Genomic DNA, 23,004 nt, shown 5'->3' with positions numbered 1-23,004 from the left:
GGGACACGCTACAGAGCATATTCAAAGCAAAATACCGAATTACAATCACCGATACGATGAAGGGGTTGGAAATGCAGTTTAGAAGAACACAAGATACTTTTTTCTCACATATGATGCCTGAAACCTTGGTAATGGCTTTGCTCTAAGGCAAACAGAGCTGACAAGGCAGTGAGCAGCACATCTTCCTGAGCAAACAGAGCACGGGGTGGTTGTGAAGGCAACTTGTTTACTTTCCAGCGAGTCTGCTCCAGGCGTACCACAGCGTGAAGAAAACAACTTGAACATGCAGGCCAAAGGTGAGGAGAAAAGCAGCACTGAGCAACCCAAAAGCATGATGCAGCCAGAGAACAGCTTAGAAAACTTCGAAAAAATAGTTGATGTTATTGCCGAGAAAGGAGAAGGTGGCAGGCAGATTGCATTAGCCAAGGCAAAAACAACAAAAAATGCAAAGCCTGAATTAAGGTCTTGGCAACAGGGAAGAGAGGGGTGCTTTCAGCAGATGGCAATTAAGGACTTGGCAGGCACCTGGAGAAAAGGAAAGAGTGCTGGTCAGAGATAACACTAACATGCACGCTCAGATAACAGGGAAAGATAGAGACACAGTGAGAAGCGTGCAGCGGAGCTCTAGGGAGTTCAGGTAGCAGGGCAGCATCCCCGAGGCCCTATGCAAGGAGCGAGCAGAGGTGCCGGGAGGTGAAACGGCACATGGGGAGCAGAGGCGGCACCACGAGAGTCACCAGTCGTTAGGCAGCGGCAGCGATGCACACCCACCAACGCAGATGATTACTGTCTTGGCCTGGGAGAAACAGAAATACAGGAGGCTAATGAATGAACTCTAGGAGATTTTGAGAGAAAATGGGAGAGGGAAGCCTGAAATAAAGGTACAGTAAGGACGAGGAAAGGTGACAAGAGAATCTGGACATGGGTGTTTCAAGCTTAGAGAAGAATATATGAAGGAGAAAAACCTCTGCCAATTTAAAGGGATATCCCTACCTTCTTAATCAAAGCAGGAGTTAATCTACAAAGTGTGAACAGCTCGGCTTATCCTAGTTAATTATTTAACCTTAACTCCTCGTTGTGGGTGAAGCACTAGAAGTATCATAGGCGCTTCATAACTACTACAGGTTAGTAGAAGAGCGGGCCGTGACAGAACACACCTTGAGAATTCAGTCGCACACAAATCCCGACAGAAGCTCATTGTTTTATTTACGTTCAATTTACCCTCTGTATTTCTCTTTGATAAATAAAGGTATTTTGCTGCACGCTTTACGGCTTCCAGCAACACTAAATGATAACGCAAGAATTTGGCAGTGAACAGCTTCAGAGTCTTTCATTCACGGCGTTAAGGAGAGGTATTGGAGCATCTTTGTTTTTAATCACTGACATTACAAACACGTAACAGGCAGACAAACAGCTTAAGATGAAAATGTTAAAGCTAGTAGGTCATGGGGAGCACAAAAGCTTACCAGTTGATTAAAAGCTCACTTTGGAACAAACACTCGAATGAGTTGCACTGTGTCGAGTCAGTCAAAAGAAAGTGCAAAATTAACAAAACCTCTTTTTGCCTCAGTGAGCCCCAAGACAGATTCAGTGTCCTCCCTGCTACAGAAAGCTCTCAGCGCTGCAAACTCTCATGGCTCAACTGCAAATCTTTCTTTGTTTAATGGCTCAACTTCTCAGGTCAAGTGATTCAGATAAGAATTTAAACATTAATGTTCATATGAAGAAAAATATTTAGTCACAGAGCTGCAAAAAAACCTGTACTTGTTATGTATGTGTTATCTAAAACCTAGAAACTAACTTCAAAAAAATATCATAAATATATTATTTATAACTATTCGCTACATGCTGGTCTCACTATATGCACACCTTGCAATTTGTGAATGGCTGAAGATGGTGTTATTGGAAATCTCTGAACTGGCCACTACGACCTGCTCCATTATTAACCTACTGAAAACATGTATTTCACTAAAATTTTAACTAAGCTTTATTTGTGATATTTTCCCCATGCAACGAGATTCCCCTGTCCTCTGTAAACCACATGAGGAGCACACCATCTTTCCCCTCCCTTCTCTTGCAACAGCTGGACATTCACCATCAGAGGACAGAGCTTGTGTTGCTCCCAGCAGAGACACAAGACAGCCTAAGAAGGTAAGGGAAATTAAAGGCTGAACAAAAAATAATCCTACTGTCTGCTTGTTCATAAAAATTCCACATGTTCATTTGCATTAGGTCAGCTAAAGCCGCATAAAAAGCCTTTCTTAATGTGATTTTCCTGTGTATAAATCGCTGGGGGGCTCCATACATGCAAAGGGAGATGGGAGTGGCCCGTAAGTTCATTTCTACTTTAAAACATGGTCTGCTTCATAGAAGAGTGGTTTAGATGAACTGTATCAACACATCTACTGAAGGTAGGAAGCAGGAATGTTAGAACAATCCATAATGTTAATCTGAGGTAGCACTGAAAAGAGTTAGTATTGTTATCAAATAAAGTAGCCATGGATCTGCTCCATTCAAAAATAAGTATTTCTGCTACTTTAAAATTCTCCATTTTTTAAAAAATAAACTTACTGATGTTGTTAGTTTCATCTTTCAATCCTTGTACCATTTGCTTCATGGTTAAATTTAAAACAACATTAGCATTTAAATTAGAAGGTTGGGAACTAGTACTCAGTAGTTGAGCTGCTGAAGTGAAATTAAATGTTCAGCTCCCTTGAATTCCTGTTTTTTTGAGAACTGACCACATTCAAAACTGATAAAGAAGCAGCTAGGTTATTTAACTATGTTAAAATTAGCCTAGTCCAGTAATAGCACATCATATTTCTTGGTGCAGCAACTATGAAATAGGGCTGCTTAAATATTCTAGGACATTTATACTAGTCAGAGCAAAAGGTAGGCTCTCTAGCTTCTTTCTAGACTCAGAAATGAAAAAAACCACAGTATAATTAGGAAAATAAAGGAAAAAAAAATGGTCTGAGCAATCTTCACCCCTGAGGTGATTTAATAATCTACTAGGACTATAAACTTTAACAAATATTGGTGTTTGTTTATTCTTCACAGAACACCAGTAACACCCACTTCAATCAGGGGAAGTTACTCATGTCCGGCAGTGAGACAGCTACAATATCAAGAGTCCAAAGAACGTCTGAAAGGGAAAATGAATGCAGTATTATATGCCAGCAACTAACTGGTTCACCAAGTGCTCCTTGCTCTCCCAGAAGTTTGATTTCCATTGGTTTAATAGAAACAAACTTCACCCTGAGCCTAGGCAGTAGGCCAGTGGATCACCATAAATATCAGGGTTACATCAATGAAAGCAGGATAGCTTACATTCACACATATTACAGACAACGAATGGTTGTAAACAAAAGGAAATCTTCAGAGAAAAATACTTATATTACACTATATATCTACTTTTTATTACATTTACCATTATGCCAAGAGATGTGAGAAAATGCGAAGATACAAAAATGAGCAAAAGAACAAGATTCTTGATTATCATTTCACTCTTATTTTTCTTAGAATTTTGAGAGAAAGAGAGAAATTGAGGAAGTGAATGCAAAACCAAAGACTAGCCGCTAAACCAAATATCAGCCACAGAGGTAAAAAGGCAGTACCTAGTCACACCTTTCTTAAGCAAGCGAAAGCAACCTCTGTTAAGTTGTAAGGTCCCCCCACTGAGAGAAAAAGCTGACAGAAAGCAACAAAGTGGCACTTTTTCTTCCTTTCACATTATCTCATTTCTTCCTGTTAAATTTAACAACTTTAAAACTAACAAGCTTATAAAATACGTGAGGGAAAAAAATATTTTTCAGCTGGCTATGAGGCAAGTAAGATCCTTTGGATTTGCAAAGTAATAGTAACAATCACTCCTGGCTTCTAGCTTGAACACAAAAATAAGACGACAAGTATCAAGCATAAGTTTACGAACCTTGTACATTAAAAATCAAGGACATTAACTTCCGCTGGACAAACGATCCAACCAAAATCATCTGTGTTTTAGGCATCAATTCACATAGGAAATAAGTAAATTAGAAAAAATGATAAAAGAACAGTGATTAGAATAGACTATTCTAAAACAGCTTGAGTGCTTTTTGTCCGTGTCATTTATTTTATTTTTTTGTTGTGGTTGTTGTGTTTCAAGATCAAAAAGTCAACAGCATACAACCAGGTAAAGTTTAGCACTGAAATTGAACTTACTACATTTTAGAGGTGTATTTTATGTTAGTTTTGAATTGCCTTACACAAAATCCAGCACACAGTAACAACGAGGTCCCCCTGCACTCAGTCACTCTAAGAAGCATTATCTGGCTCCTAGTGATTCTCCAGAAGAGGGGATCCTCGCTTGGATTATGGCTTTATTGTTAACTATTTTGCATGGCTGTTGCCTCAATGTTTTGAAGTCCAGCTGTTAAGACCAATTATTTTTAATTCTCCATATTTTTACTTGATTTTATGTAATAGGAGTTTTATGCAAATATTGTACATGTATTTATACAAATTATCCTCTTGGTCAATTATTTCCTCAAATTTGGTACTTACTAAAGAGACAGGAAACATAATATCTCTTTCAGAACTCTTCTAACTAGCAGATTTCATAGAAAAACTGTCATACAATCTCAGAAGCCTTTGAGGAGTTTAGTAGACCAGAAATGTAGTTAAAACTTATAGCTTATAACTGGCTGCTAATCAACAAAAAAGTATGAAACAGCATTTCTAATTTCATAATGATATTCTAAACTTGTATTTTATTATATGCATAAAAAACAACAACAACAAGAGAGAAGGACTATATAAAGGGCCATCCAATTGCATGCAGGCAACCAGTATCTAAAGCATATTTTTCCTCTACAGTTTGACTGAGCAATCAGATCACTCTTTCGGCCTGAACAACCAGGCAAATGTGTCCATTGGCACTTGCCTATCAAAAAAATAGCACATTAAAGCCAATTATTTCATATGATAGCTAGCATATCAATCAATGCATATGATATGACAGCATATGATTATACAATAGGTATCATACCACATACAAAATATAGCAGAAATGATACAGAGAAACTGAAGACACGTACAAATTACTTTCTTCTTCCCACATCCCAAGATTCATAGCCATACAAGTTAAATTTACAAACTTCTGGTTAACTTTTTCATTTAATTTTGTGATAGAACTTGGTAATTCCAATGACTCCACACAAAAGCTACATAAGGAACATTTCTGTGCTTTGAGATTAAGAAAAACAACAAAAACACACACCACACCTAACAATGCACAACCCATAAATGTTCTGCTACCTGCGCTTTTCACAGAGAAAATGCTTCTTGCAAGACCTAATTTTCTACCATCCATTAACTGAAGTACTGTCAGAAGACTGAGGTTGAAATCCTCCTCTCTCCTCTTCCCTAGCTAACTTAAAGGTTTACCAGTGGCATCACTGGAATGAGGATTTCATCACAAACCCTGTGTTGCTTTAGGATATGTAGATTATTAAAAGCACAACATACTGTGCTGCAAAATTACGAAGACTTTACAAGGAACAGCTGATTTCTCTTACTGATTCTGGACAGATGGCAGGATCTGACTATCGCTAAATCAGCTTAGTCAAATAAGTTATTACTTCTCCAACCCAATATTCACTGTGTATTACTAATGAAATTGTTGAATGAAAATGGGCCAAACTTAAAGTGTGAACAACAGAAATCCATCTTCCTCAAAGGTGATATTTTTCCTGATATAAATGTTTATAAAAATTACAAAAAAACCCCACAATTCCTCTTGAAAAAGCAGTTCATTACAAAACACAAAAGATCAAAACAGAAACTCTACTTTTTGCTTACTTTTTAATCAAGAGTCTGTTAGGTTGTTTCTTTGTGGCAGTGAAGTAATTCAGGAAAATCTGGAGGCCAGAAGACTGAGTGCCACAGACTGACGTCTCAATGAACAAGCATAACGGATTTTCAGGTATCTAAGATATCCGGTCTCTCAAGGGCTAGACATGCAGCATCTCCATGAGAGAATCCCATCAGCAAGCAGTAAGCATTTTATTTCTCAGAACTGGCACCTAGAGCTCCAGCACTACTTAATGCTCTCAAGACAAGATACACGATTCTACCTTGAGTTTGAGAAGGCAATTGTGCAGCATAAATAATCCTCCTCTTAAGAATATAAAGAACGGAAAGTTTTCACAGAATTACCAGATTCGTAACCTAGCATTCGCACAGAATCTTACTTCCGTATTTTTCAGTGCATAATCTCCTTGCAATCAAAACTCATTTTGATGAAAGACACAGCCCATATTTTACTAATTGAAATTATGCTCATAAAAACATTTTTGCCTGCCCTCCTTGCAGTGACATTTCTTCTCTTGTCCTCATAAAGTTAAAGCTCAGTAAATGGAAATAGTGATTATCACTGTGCATAATAATGATTCTTTGCTGCAGCATTGCCCACTCAATCAGTATGTTATTTTCATTTACACTCAACAGTAATAAAAAGATATTCCTAGATATTAATATATAACAAACACATTTTATACTACTTGAATTTTGAATACGTAACATATTTTCATGTAGATATGGCATTACTTTAACGTAAAATTACGACACATCTTTTGAAATACTAACATTCTCTGCTATTAAACATGTGCTAGTTTTCGTTAAATTTGGAAGCAGTTTGGTTTTGTGTTTGAATACATGCAATGAATTAACAGATACATTTATTTATGATGAAGTAAACACAATATCCTTACAACTTATTTCTCTAAATTATTTTCTGAAATATAGTCAGTACTTGAAGGTCCCAGTGAAAAAAAGTAAACCAGTATACAGTCAGTTTTAGTTCCTAAGGCAAGTACACCATAATTTTTGTTGTATGGTAAGATATTTTTAATAATTATGAGATCCACATAACAGCTCTGAAATAAATAGAACTTATATATAGAAGTCTCCTTAAAAAGTTTCTAAAAATAATTCATTTCCATAATTTGAGATGAGCTGAATGGTGTTGAATAAAGTTTATTCACCACTGTCTGAGACATCCTATTTATTTCACTTTTGACTTTTGCACAGATCTAAGAGGTTGTATGTATCTTTATATTATCACAGATAAGAGTTAACTGTGTTATTCACACACAACATGCCCAACCCCAGATAGGTGTGTCTTTTCAAATATGTGGCAATTAAACCTTCCTACATATGAATCACTTAACATTCACAGAATACCTTCTACATGAGTACTAAACGTTTACATATGAGGCTGGTGTATTTTATATGATCTTCATTACCTGGGTTGAGTCAACTAAGTAGTTCTCTCAATCATGTACAGGGTCATCTGCCATAGGCGGATGCAGATTAAGTAAAGTCATCTTGTTCCTTGCTCCCATCTTCCTATTTTGGCTATGGCACATGGACCTAGAATTTCACACACTGCTCTAGCTGCTACCTTGAAATAAACAGCATACCCACTTAAGATAGTTTCAATCCACCACCAAAATTTGGTGACTATTATTAGCTGTCATTTTAAGAAGTTTCCCACATGTTTTAATACATTCAATCAGGTTTCATTCCCTTCCACAGGAATCAAATGAGTGAGATAGGGGCTCTCTGCTGAATTCCTCCTTCTGAAAGCCATAAACATCATCTACTCTAAGTCTAGAGCTGCAGCCCCAAAGGAATCTTGGAGGAAGCAAAAGCCTCTCGCTCCTTCACAGTCTCCTTTGAGATGACAAAGATAGACAGAAGAGCCAATATGCTAATGGCCACAGTGCTTCTTAGCAGAGACAATTTAAAATGAAGAATCTACCCCATAGGAAATGATAATCTTCTTAAGTTTTTCTTTATAAATACAGGCAAAAACATTAAAAAAGAAGAAAAATCTTTCCGCATGGAAGAAAACAAAGTGGAAAATATCCAAGCAACTCTTACCAGACATTTTCATTTGAAACAAAATCATTTTTACTTTCATTGACTATATTCACTATAGTGAAATATTTTTTTTTTTTGTTAGAAATATTTTAACAGGGATTTACTAATATCTATATTTTTAATGTTAGGGGCCTCCCATTACCTTCTCTAACAAAAAAAAAGGGGGGAAAAACCTTGTAAACAATATTTACAATGCAAAGCAGATGACACACTAGATTATCATATGTATCATATGTAAATAAGGTGCTAGGTTTATGAACTGAGTTTCAGCAAATGCTGAAACAAAAGCAGGATGCATTTGCATAAACTGAAATGGTTGAAGAGAAGCAAAATGTGCCTACTTCTAACGTCTGTACCTATATCGATCTCGAATTACCCCTTACACTGTATCCTTTAGAAAGCATGTTCCCATTTCATCACTAACACATGCTAAAATCTGGACAGCTTTGGCTTTTTACCATTCGTGCCTGAATCGGCTAGCCTTTCACTTTATCTTTAAAACAGTCATTTTCTGTAAAGTTTATCTATCTATAATCCTTTTAGCAACAACAATTTGTCACCTTCATACGTATTATTGATAAGAAAACAAACAATCTTCCATTGAAGACGCATGGTCTGGCCCCACCTTTAGGCTTGAGGGCTGAGACACTGCTCAAAGAGTTGAAGTAAAAAATCCCTTTTACATTTCAAAGAAAGTTCAAAGGCAACGAGAAAAGACTGCCCTGCAAAGGACACAGAAATTTTATTTATTGCAAGACACATTTATTTAAGGAGCAGACTATATGATTTACTCTGATAATAAAATTTTATATTATAATTTGAGTCCACATCTTGTTCAACAGGAAGGTCTACCTAGTTTTCACTTAATCTTGGATTAAATCTATGAATTTGACAAAATGATAGTTTGGACATTCCTACTGCACCAGTCACAGCTTAGTATTAAAGAAACAGAGACAAACTAGGGTCAAGATGTACATCCAGCAGACTTAACTGAATTTGTATTTCTGTTTCAAACCCAGTAAAACATTCAATGATGTCTCTTAGACCCCAAAACATCAACAAGTGATAAACTATAGGAAATATTGACAGTATCTGAAACAAGGACATCTTTACATGAACAAGGCAACCTTAAGATCATTTGCCTTCCCTACTTCCCTTCAAGTTCTTGACAAATGGGTTGTCAAAAATCCCTCGGACATTTCAAAACATGCATTAAGTATTTATTCCACTGTTTATTAGTTCTATCTAAAGTAAACGTGCTGAGAGATAATTTAGCCAAGAGAAATTTTCAAAAAAAAAATGTTGTTAAAGGTATATATTTTAAAGAAATCAAAATTGAACAAGTTTACATGGGTCACATGATACATCTCTAATCTTGTTTTTGGAAAAGCACATGGCCTTTCTTTACTCTGTTTCTGAATGTGAGACTAGATACTCCATAAGACAGTGTAACACAGTTGATAACACAAGGCATAAATACAATACATGCTTCATGGTAAAACTTCGCAATGAGTAACTTTTTCCTAAAAATACATAATTTCCACTATGAGATAATGAGAAAGAGAGCTGAACTAAATCAGCATCAGTAGAGAACACAAAATACTTCTCTTACCTCCATCTCTGAGCAGGGTAAATGGTCCGATTTACCTGCAATAACAAAAAAAAAAAAAAGTTTTCCAGTTATTTAAGTAAAAGACAATAGACACATACAACTAAAATCAGCTTATTTTTGAAGTTACTTCCAAAAATCATTTGCCCTACTTCAATCACACACTTCAATAATATTGCCATTATATATACATCACAGAATTAAACAATAAGAAAAGGGGCCTGTCCTATTTATTTGGATCCCTCACAATGTTCCCTTTTAAAAAGATATGTCTTCAATGCTTGGCTTCATTATTTAAATTGTGCGACTGAAGCTCAGCCATGAAGGGAACATGGAAACATGTTAGCTTAAATTAAGTGGCAGCAAATAATTAGTTCTAGAGAAAAAAATACCAATAATTCATAAACCATGAAAAAAGCCACTGTTTCACCCGATTACTGCTAGGGTATCAAGGAGTTCAACAACCACATGAAGTTCAAGCAAATTAAAGCAGAAACCTTACTGTAATATTTTTGTAAGTCCCTCTTGTCAATTTTTGCATTTCCTCTGAGCTAACTAAAGCCTGAAGAAACAACACTTCAGAATTTATGCAATTAAAAAAAATCATGTTTCTGAACTGTTTCTTTAAGTTGAAGTCTTAATTTCCCCAAGACAAAAAAAACTCTTTGGTATAGAAGTGCTCATGACTTGACAACTTATAAAAAATAAGACCGAATTTTCACCACATCATTATGGATGAACCATCTCACTAAAAGCAGCAAGTCGATCATTTGATAGTAATATGTTTACATCAGGAGTGTGAAGTAATTCTGATGAGATGATTCTGTTAGAAAACGACATTCAAGAAAATCAAATATCCAACAGAAACGTATCTGTTTAAAAGGGAAATTACTTGAACCTTTCCTCTGAAAGCACGCACGTATTTAATTCTACTTTTTGGTCTTTGCTTTTTGGCAGCACTGCACCCCTACCGCTCACACAAAGAATCTGCAACCGAGGAGCTTGGTGGCACGTACACCAGGGAGCTCGTGACCCGATGCAGAGTCCCCACGCGCTCAAAAACCTAGAGCTACGCACGCCCGCTCGGTTACCCTGCACATGTTGAAAGTGCACGTTACAGGTGGTGGCTGCAAGCTGCCACCCAGCCTGACCGAAGGATCTACTGCTGGTAATAGCTCGGAAGAGCCTGCAAGTAGCCCCAGCTAGGAGGACTGTTTTATCTGATCACCTGGCAAGCTCAAGGAAGTTTGGCCGAGTGGCCTGCGTAAGGTGTGCGCAGAGAAGCGCTCATGCTGACCTACTCTGTAAAATCTGAACGGCATGCAAAGCTGCCAGGGCTGAAGAGCGCCATCCGCACAGCAAAAGATTAATTTTTCCTATTGAACTAGCCACCTTCCCTTTGAGGCTAAAGGTTAAACATATCTTGGATGACGACGGAACACCTAAGGGAAAGTTGTTTACCTTCATTTTGAACTGGTGCCAACATAAGCTGAACGCTTAGCACCAGTGTTTCACTACAAAATGAAGAACAGAAGAGGGACTTAACAAGGCAGCTTTTAAACATCATTTCAAAAGGACCCCTGATTCTGGTTGATTCACTTCATGATCCACGTAGGAGACATTTTTTGTGTTTAATCTGGTAATATTCATGAAATACAAAAGATAAATGGGAAAAATTCACTACAAACTTTTTTTGAAACACTGTTTGTATTATTAGCAGATTTATGAATATTAAGAGCTATTTCTGTGAAACTCAAATAACAGATGGCCAGAACAACAGGCTTCTCAGAGGCAATACAAGATCAGAGATGTAGTTGAGGGGGGAATTAAAGAGCAGCTTCTTTGGGGCAAAAAAAAAAATCTTTTGGAAAATCACTACTTTGGAAAAAAAGTAGTAATTTTAAACCTATAGTCATGCAATGGCATACAGAAGTCAACCAGTCTTTGCAATCACTGATAAGTTAAGACATTTTGATTTACATCTCGTATGGTCCGATGAAATAGGAAGACTGTTTACTGGATCCCATCAGTAGTACAGACACAAAGCATTCATCACTGCACCTTAAAACAGTGCTGAGATCCTATGAAGATCCTTTTAATGAAGTCCTAAGCAAATACTGAAGTACAAAACAAATCAGCCCAGACCAGGATCTATAATGCAAACACTGCATTTCTCACAGTCCTTCCTGATTTTGACAACTCCGCTTCGTTAAGCTTTCATGGAAGATGTTTCTTAAGGAAAAGCACTCAAATTTTGGAAACTTTCATTATTTCATATATGGCACTACCAAAACTTACTACTGCTTTCAGAGTAAATCTTTTCTTTCGTTGTTGTTGTTAACATAACTAATGCAGAGAACAGATTAAGCTGGATTATTCATTCCAATTATCTGCGAACAAGCCGACTGGTGACAAAACGAGAGAGGAGCAAGATTTATACCAGTCCTTTAAAAAACAATAGTAATGCCATGACCCCACACACTGAGGAGGAACGGGGGAATAACAAGTAGTTCGCAAGTCTCACACAGCTCAGCTGCACACAGACAATATTCTAAACAAGCACAAACTACTGACCTAAAGCATTTTAATAACATACTCTGCATTAAGATAATTACCAACTGCCCACTCCTCACGCCGCTGTACCTTGGGTCCAGCCACACACGGTGCAGAAGGTCCCACCGAGCTGCCTGCAGTCCCTTACGAATCTGCTCCTTGGGAAATTGCCCACGTTTCTCAAGAGACCACTGTTAACAGTCTTGGCCCAGGAAACATGCACTTACTTGCATCTGTCAACGGCGAACGCGCTTTGCCTCTGTATAGCCCATGCAAACCAACTCACTTGCACTGACTAGGAGCAGAATTCTTTTCTCTTCTGCTGACAGGACTGAAAAAAACAGAAACTAGGGATCGCACTTGGCTAATTTGCACTGGGAGAAAAAAAAAATTCCCTAAGAAGTCTCAGTCTGTTCTCTCTGTCTGCAAGCAGTACTGAGTGCTCTCTAGTAAACAGGCAAAGACTTACAGATTTATCTCAGCTGCTACTTCTTCACATAGATCCACATTTCTCCAGACTTCACAACCATTCAACTAAACACTAGTTGTGTAGGATTTTCATCATTCTTACAGTCGAAAAATCACCAGTATTTTGACAACTTTCAAACAGTGGCTAATCCATTCATTACTAGTAAACATCATTATCTTCAACTGTGAAGTTAGCTTCAACTTATAAACAATCTGCAGTTTGGAGATCAAATAATTTTTGACTCACGGGTTGTTGAAATGCAAAAAAAAAAAAAGAAAAAGAAAAGAACAGTTTTTGCAAGAAGCAGAAAGAGTTAAATTGGAAGCTTCCTGTATCTCTGAAAACAGTCTTCAATAAGGTATAAACACCACTAAAAAAAAAAATCACAATCTTTTTTGATTCCTTAGAATCGCCGTTTGCAACTTACTTGTATTTTGAACCCGCAAAACGAGGAGTCATGCCAAACTTTCATCAAGCATTAGGATACAGTGACTCATTGCTCAAGGCAGAAGCTTCAGACTGCTGCTGAGATACAGTAAAATAAGTATTTTCACATGACCTTTCTGAATGCCATCAGAGAAAGACTATACTCAATTTATCAATGGCCCTTGCCTCACTCGAGCACAACTTCTGTGCCCCCCAAGGATTAACAGGTCATGCATAGAAAGGGTCTTCAGAGATTTGAAAATCAAAAGGAAAGCATATAAGTACTGCTGCCAATAGCAAAAAGTACACATTGAGGACTGAATTTTAAGACTGAAATAAATAATTCGGTACATTAAAATGGACTGATACAGAGTATTCATAAAAAAGCATGCAGTATGCACAAAAACATTTGTGCTCCACAATCCTAAGAAAAGCTAAAATAGAGTCAATGCTTATGGCTTGACACCACAATCACACAGCTGCTGTTTTAACAGTAAACAGCAGCTCCCAGAGCCACGCAGCTCAGAGCCTCAGAGCTCCCAGCCTTCCTTTAGCATCTAAAATTTCTCTTTATATATACAAAAGCATTTGCCTCAACACAGTTGCTTGCAGAATCACGACCAAGTGATTGCCAGCACTGATTTTCAGACCACAGTTTAACTGATGTATGTTTCAGCAACAAACAGCTGAAAACCATTTTGTGGGGAAAATTAACAGGTTACTTAAATACCACAGCCTATTTCTGCAGTTATGGGCAAAATAAACCTATTATTACCACTGTGGCAGAACCCAAGGTACCTTCACGCAAGACGACCACTGCCCACGTGTCCCGGAGGACAGTGGCAGAGATGGCAGAGGAAGGGATATAAGGGCTAATAGAAGGAGAGCAAGGGAGAATCTGGGAGTCATTATTTCAAATTCAACAAATTTAACAGTCTTTAGTCAGGTCCCCAAATTAATGATAAATTGAATCTGGATTTGCTGTCCAGCTTTTTAAGCCTCTAAAGAGGTACTGTAGCTTTTCTCTGCCCTTAAGGGAATGAGGAACTCTTTAAAAAGGCAAAAAAATAAAGTTCAGGCTCTCATTAAAACATCTAATTGCAAGAACTTGGGCACTAGTTAACAAATCTGACAAGATTTTCAATAAAAGAGTGAAGGTTAGTACCAATAAAAGGGAAACAAAGAAGAAAGCGAAGGCAACCAAGTAACATATGGAACACAGAGCCATATGTAAGGAACAGGATTCACAACTGACAGGAGAGATAGAGAAGGCAAAATAATGATGTGGCAGGAGCAAGCCAGGTTTTTGTCAGAGGATAGATACTTACAGCACAAAGAGATGAAAGAAATGCAAGGACAGAGGGAAACCTTGGGAGGTAAGAAACAAAGGAAGAAAAGTGAAAACGATAGAGAAAAGTACAGGAAAAGCGTGGGTCAGAAGTAAGAGCCTGCAGACTGCAAAGAGGAAGGTCAAGAAGCATGAAAATGAGAGCAGGACTGAAGTAGGAGCAGGTGAAGAGACCCTCAGAGAGCAGCTAGAAGAGAGCCCACATTTTTAAGCCAAACATTTAGGCTTTGGGGTCCAACATCTCTCTGACTAGAACTGTGCGATCAGAAGACAGCAAGAAACAGGGCAAGTTTTTATAGCTCATCACATTTTGGATCTTACTCATGAATTATGTATCAGACTACAGCTGATGATTTAGAAATGGTATGTCTCATTTTTCAGTTTGGGAGGAAAAAAGGAAAGAAAGTTACAAGAGAAGGCAACAAAAAGTTCTTAGAAGTAAAGTTGATTAGATTGTGAGGAGGAAGGCAGGACTTTTTGTCACTCTATCAATATTTTTACACCTTCATCTTTCTCCATTCAACTCATTCACTGAAGTTATTCCTCATTTTATACAAGTAAGCCCTGTAAAAAGCAAAAGTAATGACTTTCTTTAAAAGGCCATTGGTATCAATATGCAGTTATATTTTGTAATAAAAGCTATATTAAAACAATTTTTTAAATCCCAAATTAACAAGTTCATACCACCTTTTTGCTATTCTCTGAGATATACTAGAAATTATCACCCTTTGTCTTGTCCCATTTCTACCAGGCACAAGCAAACCGACTCCGGAAACCACGCAATTCTCGTTGCGCCATTACTCACCCTCTATACCAAACCTGTAAGTTTACCTAGGAATCAAGTCATTGCAGTACATATGCATCTGGAAGTGCTGCTGTAGTCTATTCATAGCTGGCATACTCTTCTGCAGAGGCTTATTTAAATGCAGATACTACATTCAGTGTTCTCTGGCCTGTCCAGGTATCATCTCTTCCCCCAAAAAGCATCAATGTGCACTCAGAGTTTGTGCATCTCAGAAGTTTCCTTTTTTTTTTTTTTTTTTTTAAGTTGTGCTACTCTAATCAAATTCTCATTTATTCTGGAGCCGTCTGCTTACTCGCTGGTTCCACGAGGACTTCTGTTTCTTCCCAAACTCTGACTCCACGGAAGTCACTGATCGCTTCTGCCATCATATTTGATGGATGCAGAATTTCAAGCAGGTTACAACTTTTCTAAGTTGGTAGCACTACACTCTTGGGTCAGGTAAGAACTTTTACCCCGTGTTAGTAAACTCTATGAAGTTAATTAAAAAAGTCTTTCTCTGTTAATTTTTCCTGCATCGTGGCTATGTCTTTTCAGTCTTGTATGTGCACTGTACAAACTGACTCATCCTCTTCTCTTCCTCTTAAAGCACACAGTAGTACTAAAACTCTATCACACACTCATATCCTAGTTATCTCTTTGTGTTACACAAGCTGGTCTAAGGTTTATTAGGAATGGAACAATATTTTTTGTCTCTTTCCTGGATCCAATGCTGCAATCTAATAAAATTATTCAGAAACAAAGAGACAATACTGTCGAGTTTTCTTTTAACAGAGATTATGGAAAAAAAGCTTCCTTGCTTTTACAGGATGGATTCTTGGCCAATTTAGATTCAGGATGTTATGTTTCTTTAATCCTCTCATCATCTCACACTTTCATTACCCCAACATCCCTTCTGCAGCCCTGACAAATGCAGTCTTGTCCTGGTCACAGCCATTTACTCTGCTACCGCTGTGCAGCTCATTTTCACTGCCTGTCGCTTTGATGACACCGTTCTGTCTGAATCCCCCCGAAAGGCTTCCTCCCTCTCCCTGTCAAAGCATACATAGCTACCTCCCTCATTTTCAAAGCACTTCTCACGTTACCCCAGTCCTTCCTATTAACTCTTACTGGGTACTGTGCAGTCAAGTGTCCAACCAGCTCCTAAAGTTGGACTCTATTACTCTCTTTTTTAAGTGTCTTTGTTCTTTGCCCCATGAAGCTCCTTGTATACATCACATTAATTCCCCGCAACCATAGCAGCATCATGGCAGACACCTCATTTTTTTCATTCTTCCTTTCCAGCCTTGTCAACAACGACAATTGCAATTTGGCTTTTCTTTCTACAGCAACATTTCCACTGCACTATTCAAGCAAAACCCAAATAAATTACATGTTATGTTATCTTTTACTTCAAGTCGTGATGAACTTCTGGATCCCACAATTCCTCAACAATTTTCTAGCTAAAGCTGTTCCTTGCTGGAAGGTTTTCCTTAGGATCAAAGGTAGATTTCTGACAACAGTCCTTGTGTCTTCACTGCCTACATATCATCTTTAGCGTACATGCCTACCAATACAGGTAGCCAAGGTCACCCATCATTGTTGGTAACATCCTTGCATTTGCTTTATGCAGACATTTAAAGCATGCTTTTTTAGCTAAAATAAAAAGAAAAAAAAAGAAAAAAAGAAAGCTTATGTTAGATTTTTTTCTATATCTTTCCCTCTCCCACCAGCTGTCTACATTAGGGTCTCCATATTCCCAGAGAAGCCACGTACTTCCTCGTGTACAGGATGCATCAGCATAAGCCGTAACTGGAAACCTTCCAGTTTACCCTTGCATAGTGGGAACTACACTAATCGCAGAAAGCCTAATACAAATAAGGCCTAAGCTTTCTCTCCTTCACAGTTCAGACAGCTGAGTGAACAGAGACAAAATATTAACTCATTGAGGTTCTTCTCTACTGTACAGTGCCATTTTCTTCCTACCTTGACTTCCATCATCAACACAGACACCTTAAAACTCTAGCAGAAAATGGTGAAGTTGAAGACAATAAACCTTACTATCTTTAAATACTGATATTTCTGAATATACTAGAACAAAACCTGAATTTAGAATTTAATTAAATGACAATTTTAGAAGTAGTATTTATTTTCGCAGTATTCACAGCAGCACCTGTTTTGAAATTTAAACAGCAAATGAGTCTACTCTCATTCACTGTCTTTCAAAAGGGTCAAGGCAATCAGAAATACGGTGTATTCATTTTTCTCTGAAAAGCCTCTGTATTCTTCCTCAGCAGTGTTTGAGAGACTGATAGATGAGAACATGGCTTCATGCACGCAAGCAAGATCTGCATTTATTAACCCTATACTCCTCCACACTGCCTTCCAATGCCAGGGCACACAAGGGTGTAAGAAGGACATGAAACTCATTAAAACTGCCCAAACAATGTAAGCCATTTCTCTCCAGCACGTCGCACGCAGGGCCCTCTGCAAGCCACTGCACAGCCAACTTTCCTGTGATCCTTCCGATGCAAAACCAGGATACGCCATGCATTGTAGCCTCCCTCTAAATACCTGGCAGGTTTCCAAGAGCAAAATCTGCATGGTGCTGAATTCTGATAAAACCAGCAGCGATTTCCCCCTTTGCCTTCTCCTCTCGGGCTGAAGGACAACGCAAACGAAGGGCCGCTGGCATTCCCCGCGGAGACAAGCTCCCTGGAGGGAGGGAACGCCAAGGCGCACCGCGAACGTGCCGACGGCTGGAAATCCGCCTCGCCCCACTCCAAGACACTCGCAGCCGTTCTTCTCCAGGAGTGGAGGAGGGGGCTCAATGCCCACTGAAATTTGTGATTACTTTAACTAAGCCTGCGATCTGGTACCAACAAAATCTGTGGGGAAAAACTCAGTTCCCCCAAGCTTTCTCACCCCCAAAACTTTCTCGCTGGGAAGAAGAACAGGCAGCTAGACGCTAACACGCTGGGAAGCCAAACTCCTTATCCTGCTTACAGTGACAACATGACTCCCAAGAAACAACCTTGTGTAGCACTCTGCCACAGCTAAATACTTGGCACAAGACTGATTCTCAGCTCCTGCGCTGCTTTGCTACTCCTGCATCTGTCAATTCAACATTGCTGCCAAAGTTTAAGAAAAAGTTTAAGGATTGCTCCTTGAGAAAATGATTTGCAGAAATCAAACCACGTCTTTATACTAAAAATTTTAACTCATTCAGAAGCTGCATCTGGCACTTCACATGATGCGCCTGTTAGTTAATTTTAAATAAATTGCAAGAAACAAAGAAGAGAGTAAAATATCCATTAGATAAAACTTATTCTGCACTGTGACTCCAATTTCATCTTGAGTATTTCTTTGCAGCCCACATTTCTGCGGTATTTAGACGTCAGACAGCCACAGTGATTCACACTAATATGACCACAGCGAACTCATCATTTCTTGCATATTCATGCTTACTTCAGATCAGGCAAAATGAGACGGCGTGCAATACACTACGAAAACAACACGCTGGAAGTGCCTCTAAAGCACACTGGGCAACCCGGCTGCATTTGCTCTCGGGTTTGCCCCAGCTCTCCCGACAGGCATGACCGATCGCATCGTTCTCCGCCGTCCTGAACAAAGCCCGAATGTTCGCGACCCAAAGACACCATTCTTCGGGGACTCCTTTATGTGCCCACACAGGATCCTATTGTTCCCAGGAAGAGAAACTAAGGGCCGCTGTTTGTTTCTACGATTTAGCCGAACCTATAGCCAACCTACAGCTAAACATTTTTTACTTATTACTGTAACAAAACAAATAGTTTTACGAGGAGAATGTTAACCCACAGAGCGCCTGCTGCTCTACCCAGCCTTCTGACAGGGGCTGCCTGACATACAAAGGCAGGAAAACAATTACCGTGAATCCTTCCTGATTCTCCTCTTGCAAGGGATTCAAATGTCAGGTAACATAAATGCTCCCATGAAGAAAAAGCATGGAGTGGTATTTTAATTCTGAATAATTTTACTTCCATTTAATCAAAGCCTAATTGAAATTTTTAAGAAAATAAGATAAAACAGTCATGGAATGTGTAGATAAAACTGAAAAGAAGATCTGGGAATCATTCCTCGGTTTTGGCTAATGACCGGGATTCAACTTCAAGGTTGTTTTTTTGTTCCTGATATCAGTGAAACTCATCTTTGTTTCCTATCTCAAGGACATTCTATTCAATTTTTAGGTATTTTTACTTGGAATGTCAAGTATTGTGCATTAACTGAAAAACTGACACACGAGAAATGGCTTTGGAAAAGTACCGTCCATTTCTACAAAATCTGCACTTCTATTTAAGATAACTTTAGTTCATATCTCAAGAATAAAATCATTGCTTATAGATAGCTTCAGGGCCAGTGCTACTCTGTACTGCTCCCCATGTCACAGCTCCAGGGCAACGGGTCTTAGTAATTTTCACTGCTATTAAGCAGAATATGTGAGCATAAGAATAACTATCCTTTTCAGAGGCTGGAGCAGAAATTGGCTCAGAATGCCCATGAATCACCACTTAAGGACACTGCAGTGAGAAATAAGGAAAAGAACTGAAATACTTCAAAAGATAATGAAGAGAAGTAAGCCTATTGTCAACTCTTCACTATTCGATACAGTGCACTAGCAACGTTCTCTGTACCATGCATATGACGCTGTCCAATGCAAAATAGCTACAAGCTCAAAAAAAAAAAAAAAAAAGAAAACCACTTGACTAGAACCACATTTGTTTCATGTTGCCGACAGTTACTTCTACCAAGACACACAATCTTTTGGAAAAGCTTCGTTAACGCTGAGCAATGGCCTATATTGCAGAAAAGCACTCAGAGTTACAGATATCAGGAAGACTGTAGGTGGCGGGGGAGGACCCCAGGAGGAACATTACTTCCTTTCAAATTCAGGCACTTTTTTAAAAATCAGCCCTAGGCTGATTAAAAAAAAAAAGAAGAAAAAAGAAAATAAAAAGAAAAAGAAAAAAGGTGGCCTCACTCAGTAAGGCCTACAAATGGGCATCTGGCAGGAATCTCCTGTCCAACCAAACCTCCTCCCCTTTTCTACTAGCAGGACCACAGGGAGCACTATCCCTGGGTTATTCCCCCTCCTACCTCCTCTTCCTTTTAAGCCTTTCAGCAATCTTAGCAGACTGGATATCTAATATATATATATATATGTGTATATATATATATGTATATACATGTAAAAGTATATATATATATACATGCAACGATTTTCAAGAACTAAGCACAAGTACGTGATGTAACTGATGTGCAACAAAACACACCTACTGAAGAAGACGAAAATAAAGAAGGGGTAAGAGACAAGAAAGAAAGAACTGGACAGAAAGACAAAGAGGTTAGGTCTTGCCTAAATTAAGATTTAAACGCAGTATCGACACGAACCGGTTGGGACACGCTAACTAAAACATTCGAAAAGACTAACGCGGATGTGACACGCAGCTTTAACATACACTAGATGAGCCGGATGTCAGTGACGAGCCTGAACGCTACGTCCAAACACCTTCCTAAAAGTCGTTAAAGATGTATTGTCAGAGGAAATAGAAGAAACCCACAAATAGCAAAGAAAAAGTGTCAAAAGCAGGAAAAGCGTGGTACGTTAGCAGATTTCCTAGAGCAAGAGAGACGAAGCCCGATACCGCCTCAAAACGCAGCACACAGCAAGCAGGACGCATCTCTTCCATGTTCTTGTGCCCTGCAGATGCCTCGGGTGGGAGAAGTATTTCCCCTGCCACCTCCGGGTGTTGCACAGGCGTTAATTATTTTTTTAAAACGGAGCATTACAACGATAAGCAGCGTTCCGCATCACGTTTGAGTGGAAATCACCACCAGGCTCACGCAAACGGTGTGGCAACGCCGCGTCGCGTCCTCCGCGCGTGTCGGCACTCGCGCGCACCGCCCGCCCGCGGCGGCACCGCCGCAGCCCCCCGCGCAAGACTCCGCCTCACCTGCGGGCCCGCCGCGCTGCTCCAGGGTCACGGCGCCGTCCCGCCACACGCGCAGGAGCCGGGCGGCCGCCCCCGGCCCGCCGGCGGCGGCGGCGGCGGCGGCGGGGCCCTGGCCGCGGCGGGCGCGGGCCCGCAGCGAGCCGCAGCACTGGTAGCACACGGCCCACGCCTGCTCCTCGTTGATGGGCTGGTTGTAGAGGCGCAGGATCTCCTCCAGCGACAGCGCCTCCGGCTGCCCCCCGCCGCCGCCGCCGCCCTCCTCCTCCCGCTCCTCGGCGGGCCGCGAGGCGCCGGGCCGCGGCTCCGCGCCGCGCTCCGCCGGCAGCGCCATCCGCAGCCTCGGCCGCTCCTCAGCTCAGCGACCGCCGCCCGGTGCCGCCGCCGCCACGCTCATCCTCCGCCGCCCCGCGAGTGCCAGCAGCCGCCGGGCGGCCCGAGCCGCGGGCGGGCGGGCGGGCGGGCGGGCAGCGGCCGGCGGGAGGAGCGGCGCCCGGGCCGCCCGCCGCCGCCGCCGCCGCCGCCGCGGGGGGAGCCACCCCCTAGCAACGCAATGGCGCCGCCGCCGCCCACGGCGCCCCCTGCCGGCGCCGCCGCCGCCGCCGCGCCCTCCCCGCGCGGCCGCCGGGCCCCGGCCCCGGCCCCGGCCCCGGCCCCGGTGGCTGCGTTGTCTTTCGCTCCCCTCTGCCCTCCCGTGCCCTTCTACAGCTTCACCCGGGCCGCGCCTCAGCCCGGCGCTGTGCGGGCCGAGGCGAGCGCGGGGCCGCGCCCGGCCTCCGCTGCGCGCTGCGCGCAGAGCAGGCGGAACGGACTGGGGCTCTGGAGGCTTGCTCTCCTTATCGCTGTTTCCCCCTTTTATAATTGCATACATGCTTACACACACACACTGCTGCAAGAGAAACACCACGAGCATTTTAATAAAGCTGTTTAATTTAGCCATAACCACCTTTTACGATCCCAGCCTTTTAAATGAAATTAGATACAGCAAAATAAGATTTTTAGAATTCATACTATCTAAAGTTTTGATCAGGGCACTTGTGCACTGCATAACAGGTAAAAAACACATTGATCTTCCGGGTATAAAAAGGTAGATAATGCCCAAAGAGATTTCTAAAGTTTTTCAGATCTGTCAGTTGCAGGCTCCGAAAGTACTGTTAAAATCTCAAAGCGCTCCAGTACGCAGTATTCTAGAGCTTCTCAAGAACAGACTCAGCAACGGAGTCACAATACTGCACTTTTGACTAAATGCACAAGCAAATACCAACGCGCACTTCAGCCGTACCTGCCCTGACCTCCGCTAGGGTTAGAGTTTAGAGCTAGGGTTACTTACTCCTTTTTGTTCTGCCACCAGCAGAAACAGAGTTGGATCACTCTTGTGTTACAAAGGCCAGTATTACCAAGCGAGAAATTTCCCTTAAATATATCCCAAAGTAGGACAGAATGGGAAGCAACTAACTGAAGTAGAAGCCTGAGAGTTGTAGTGTCATCTGCATTACCAGGAAAAAAAAAAAAAAAAAAAAAAAAAAAAAAAAAGACAGAAAATCAATTCTGCTTAAGAACAGGAATCACTGATTTACTCCCCACACAGGGAAGTCTTTGCCCTGGGATGCACACTGTGCTGACAAATGCACGACAGTATCTTTTGGAATGTATCTGACCAGCCACATAAAGTGAGCATCAAGTGGAAATACCTCAAGGCACCTCAAGGTACCTAAACATACTCTAAACATACTCTAAACAATTCTGACAAGCTGCTTCATCTAATTCTCCTACCATTCAATAGCAACACAATATAAGCAGTGGATAAAAATGGAGTGCAGAGCAATGAGAGAATTCAAACCTATAAATCACAAAGCATGCACCCTTACTCATGTTTTACTTACTGTAAAGCCATAGAAGAACATTATT

General features: G+C 40.5%; 1 protein-coding gene across 3 annotated transcripts in view; it reads right to left on the bottom strand.

Moving 5' to 3' along the window:
• SPIRE1 (spire type actin nucleation factor 1) overlaps positions 1-21,430 on the bottom strand; it is a 129,052-nt gene extending 107,622 nt beyond the window's left edge. For all 3 annotated transcript variants that reach the window (XR_009957657.1, XM_062570098.1, XM_062570099.1), the window contains exons 1-2: positions 21,100-21,430; positions 9,536-9,570 (exon numbers count right to left, since the gene is read on the bottom strand). Coding sequence is in view for 2 of the 3 variants with exons in the window: in XM_062570098.1 (XP_062426082.1) it covers positions 9,536-9,570; positions 21,100-21,430 (366 nt within the window). In the remaining variant the exon portion in view is untranslated. The remainder of the gene's footprint in view (positions 1-9,535; positions 9,571-21,099) is intronic.
• Positions 21,431-23,004: the final 1,574 nt, after the last annotated feature.

This window comes from Rhea pennata, chromosome 2 (assembly GCF_028389875.1).
Source record: "Rhea pennata isolate bPtePen1 chromosome 2, bPtePen1.pri, whole genome shotgun sequence".
NCBI lineage: Eukaryota > Metazoa > Chordata > Aves > Rheiformes > Rheidae > Rhea > Rhea pennata.
This window is presented reverse-complemented; position numbering and strand designations above follow the sequence as displayed.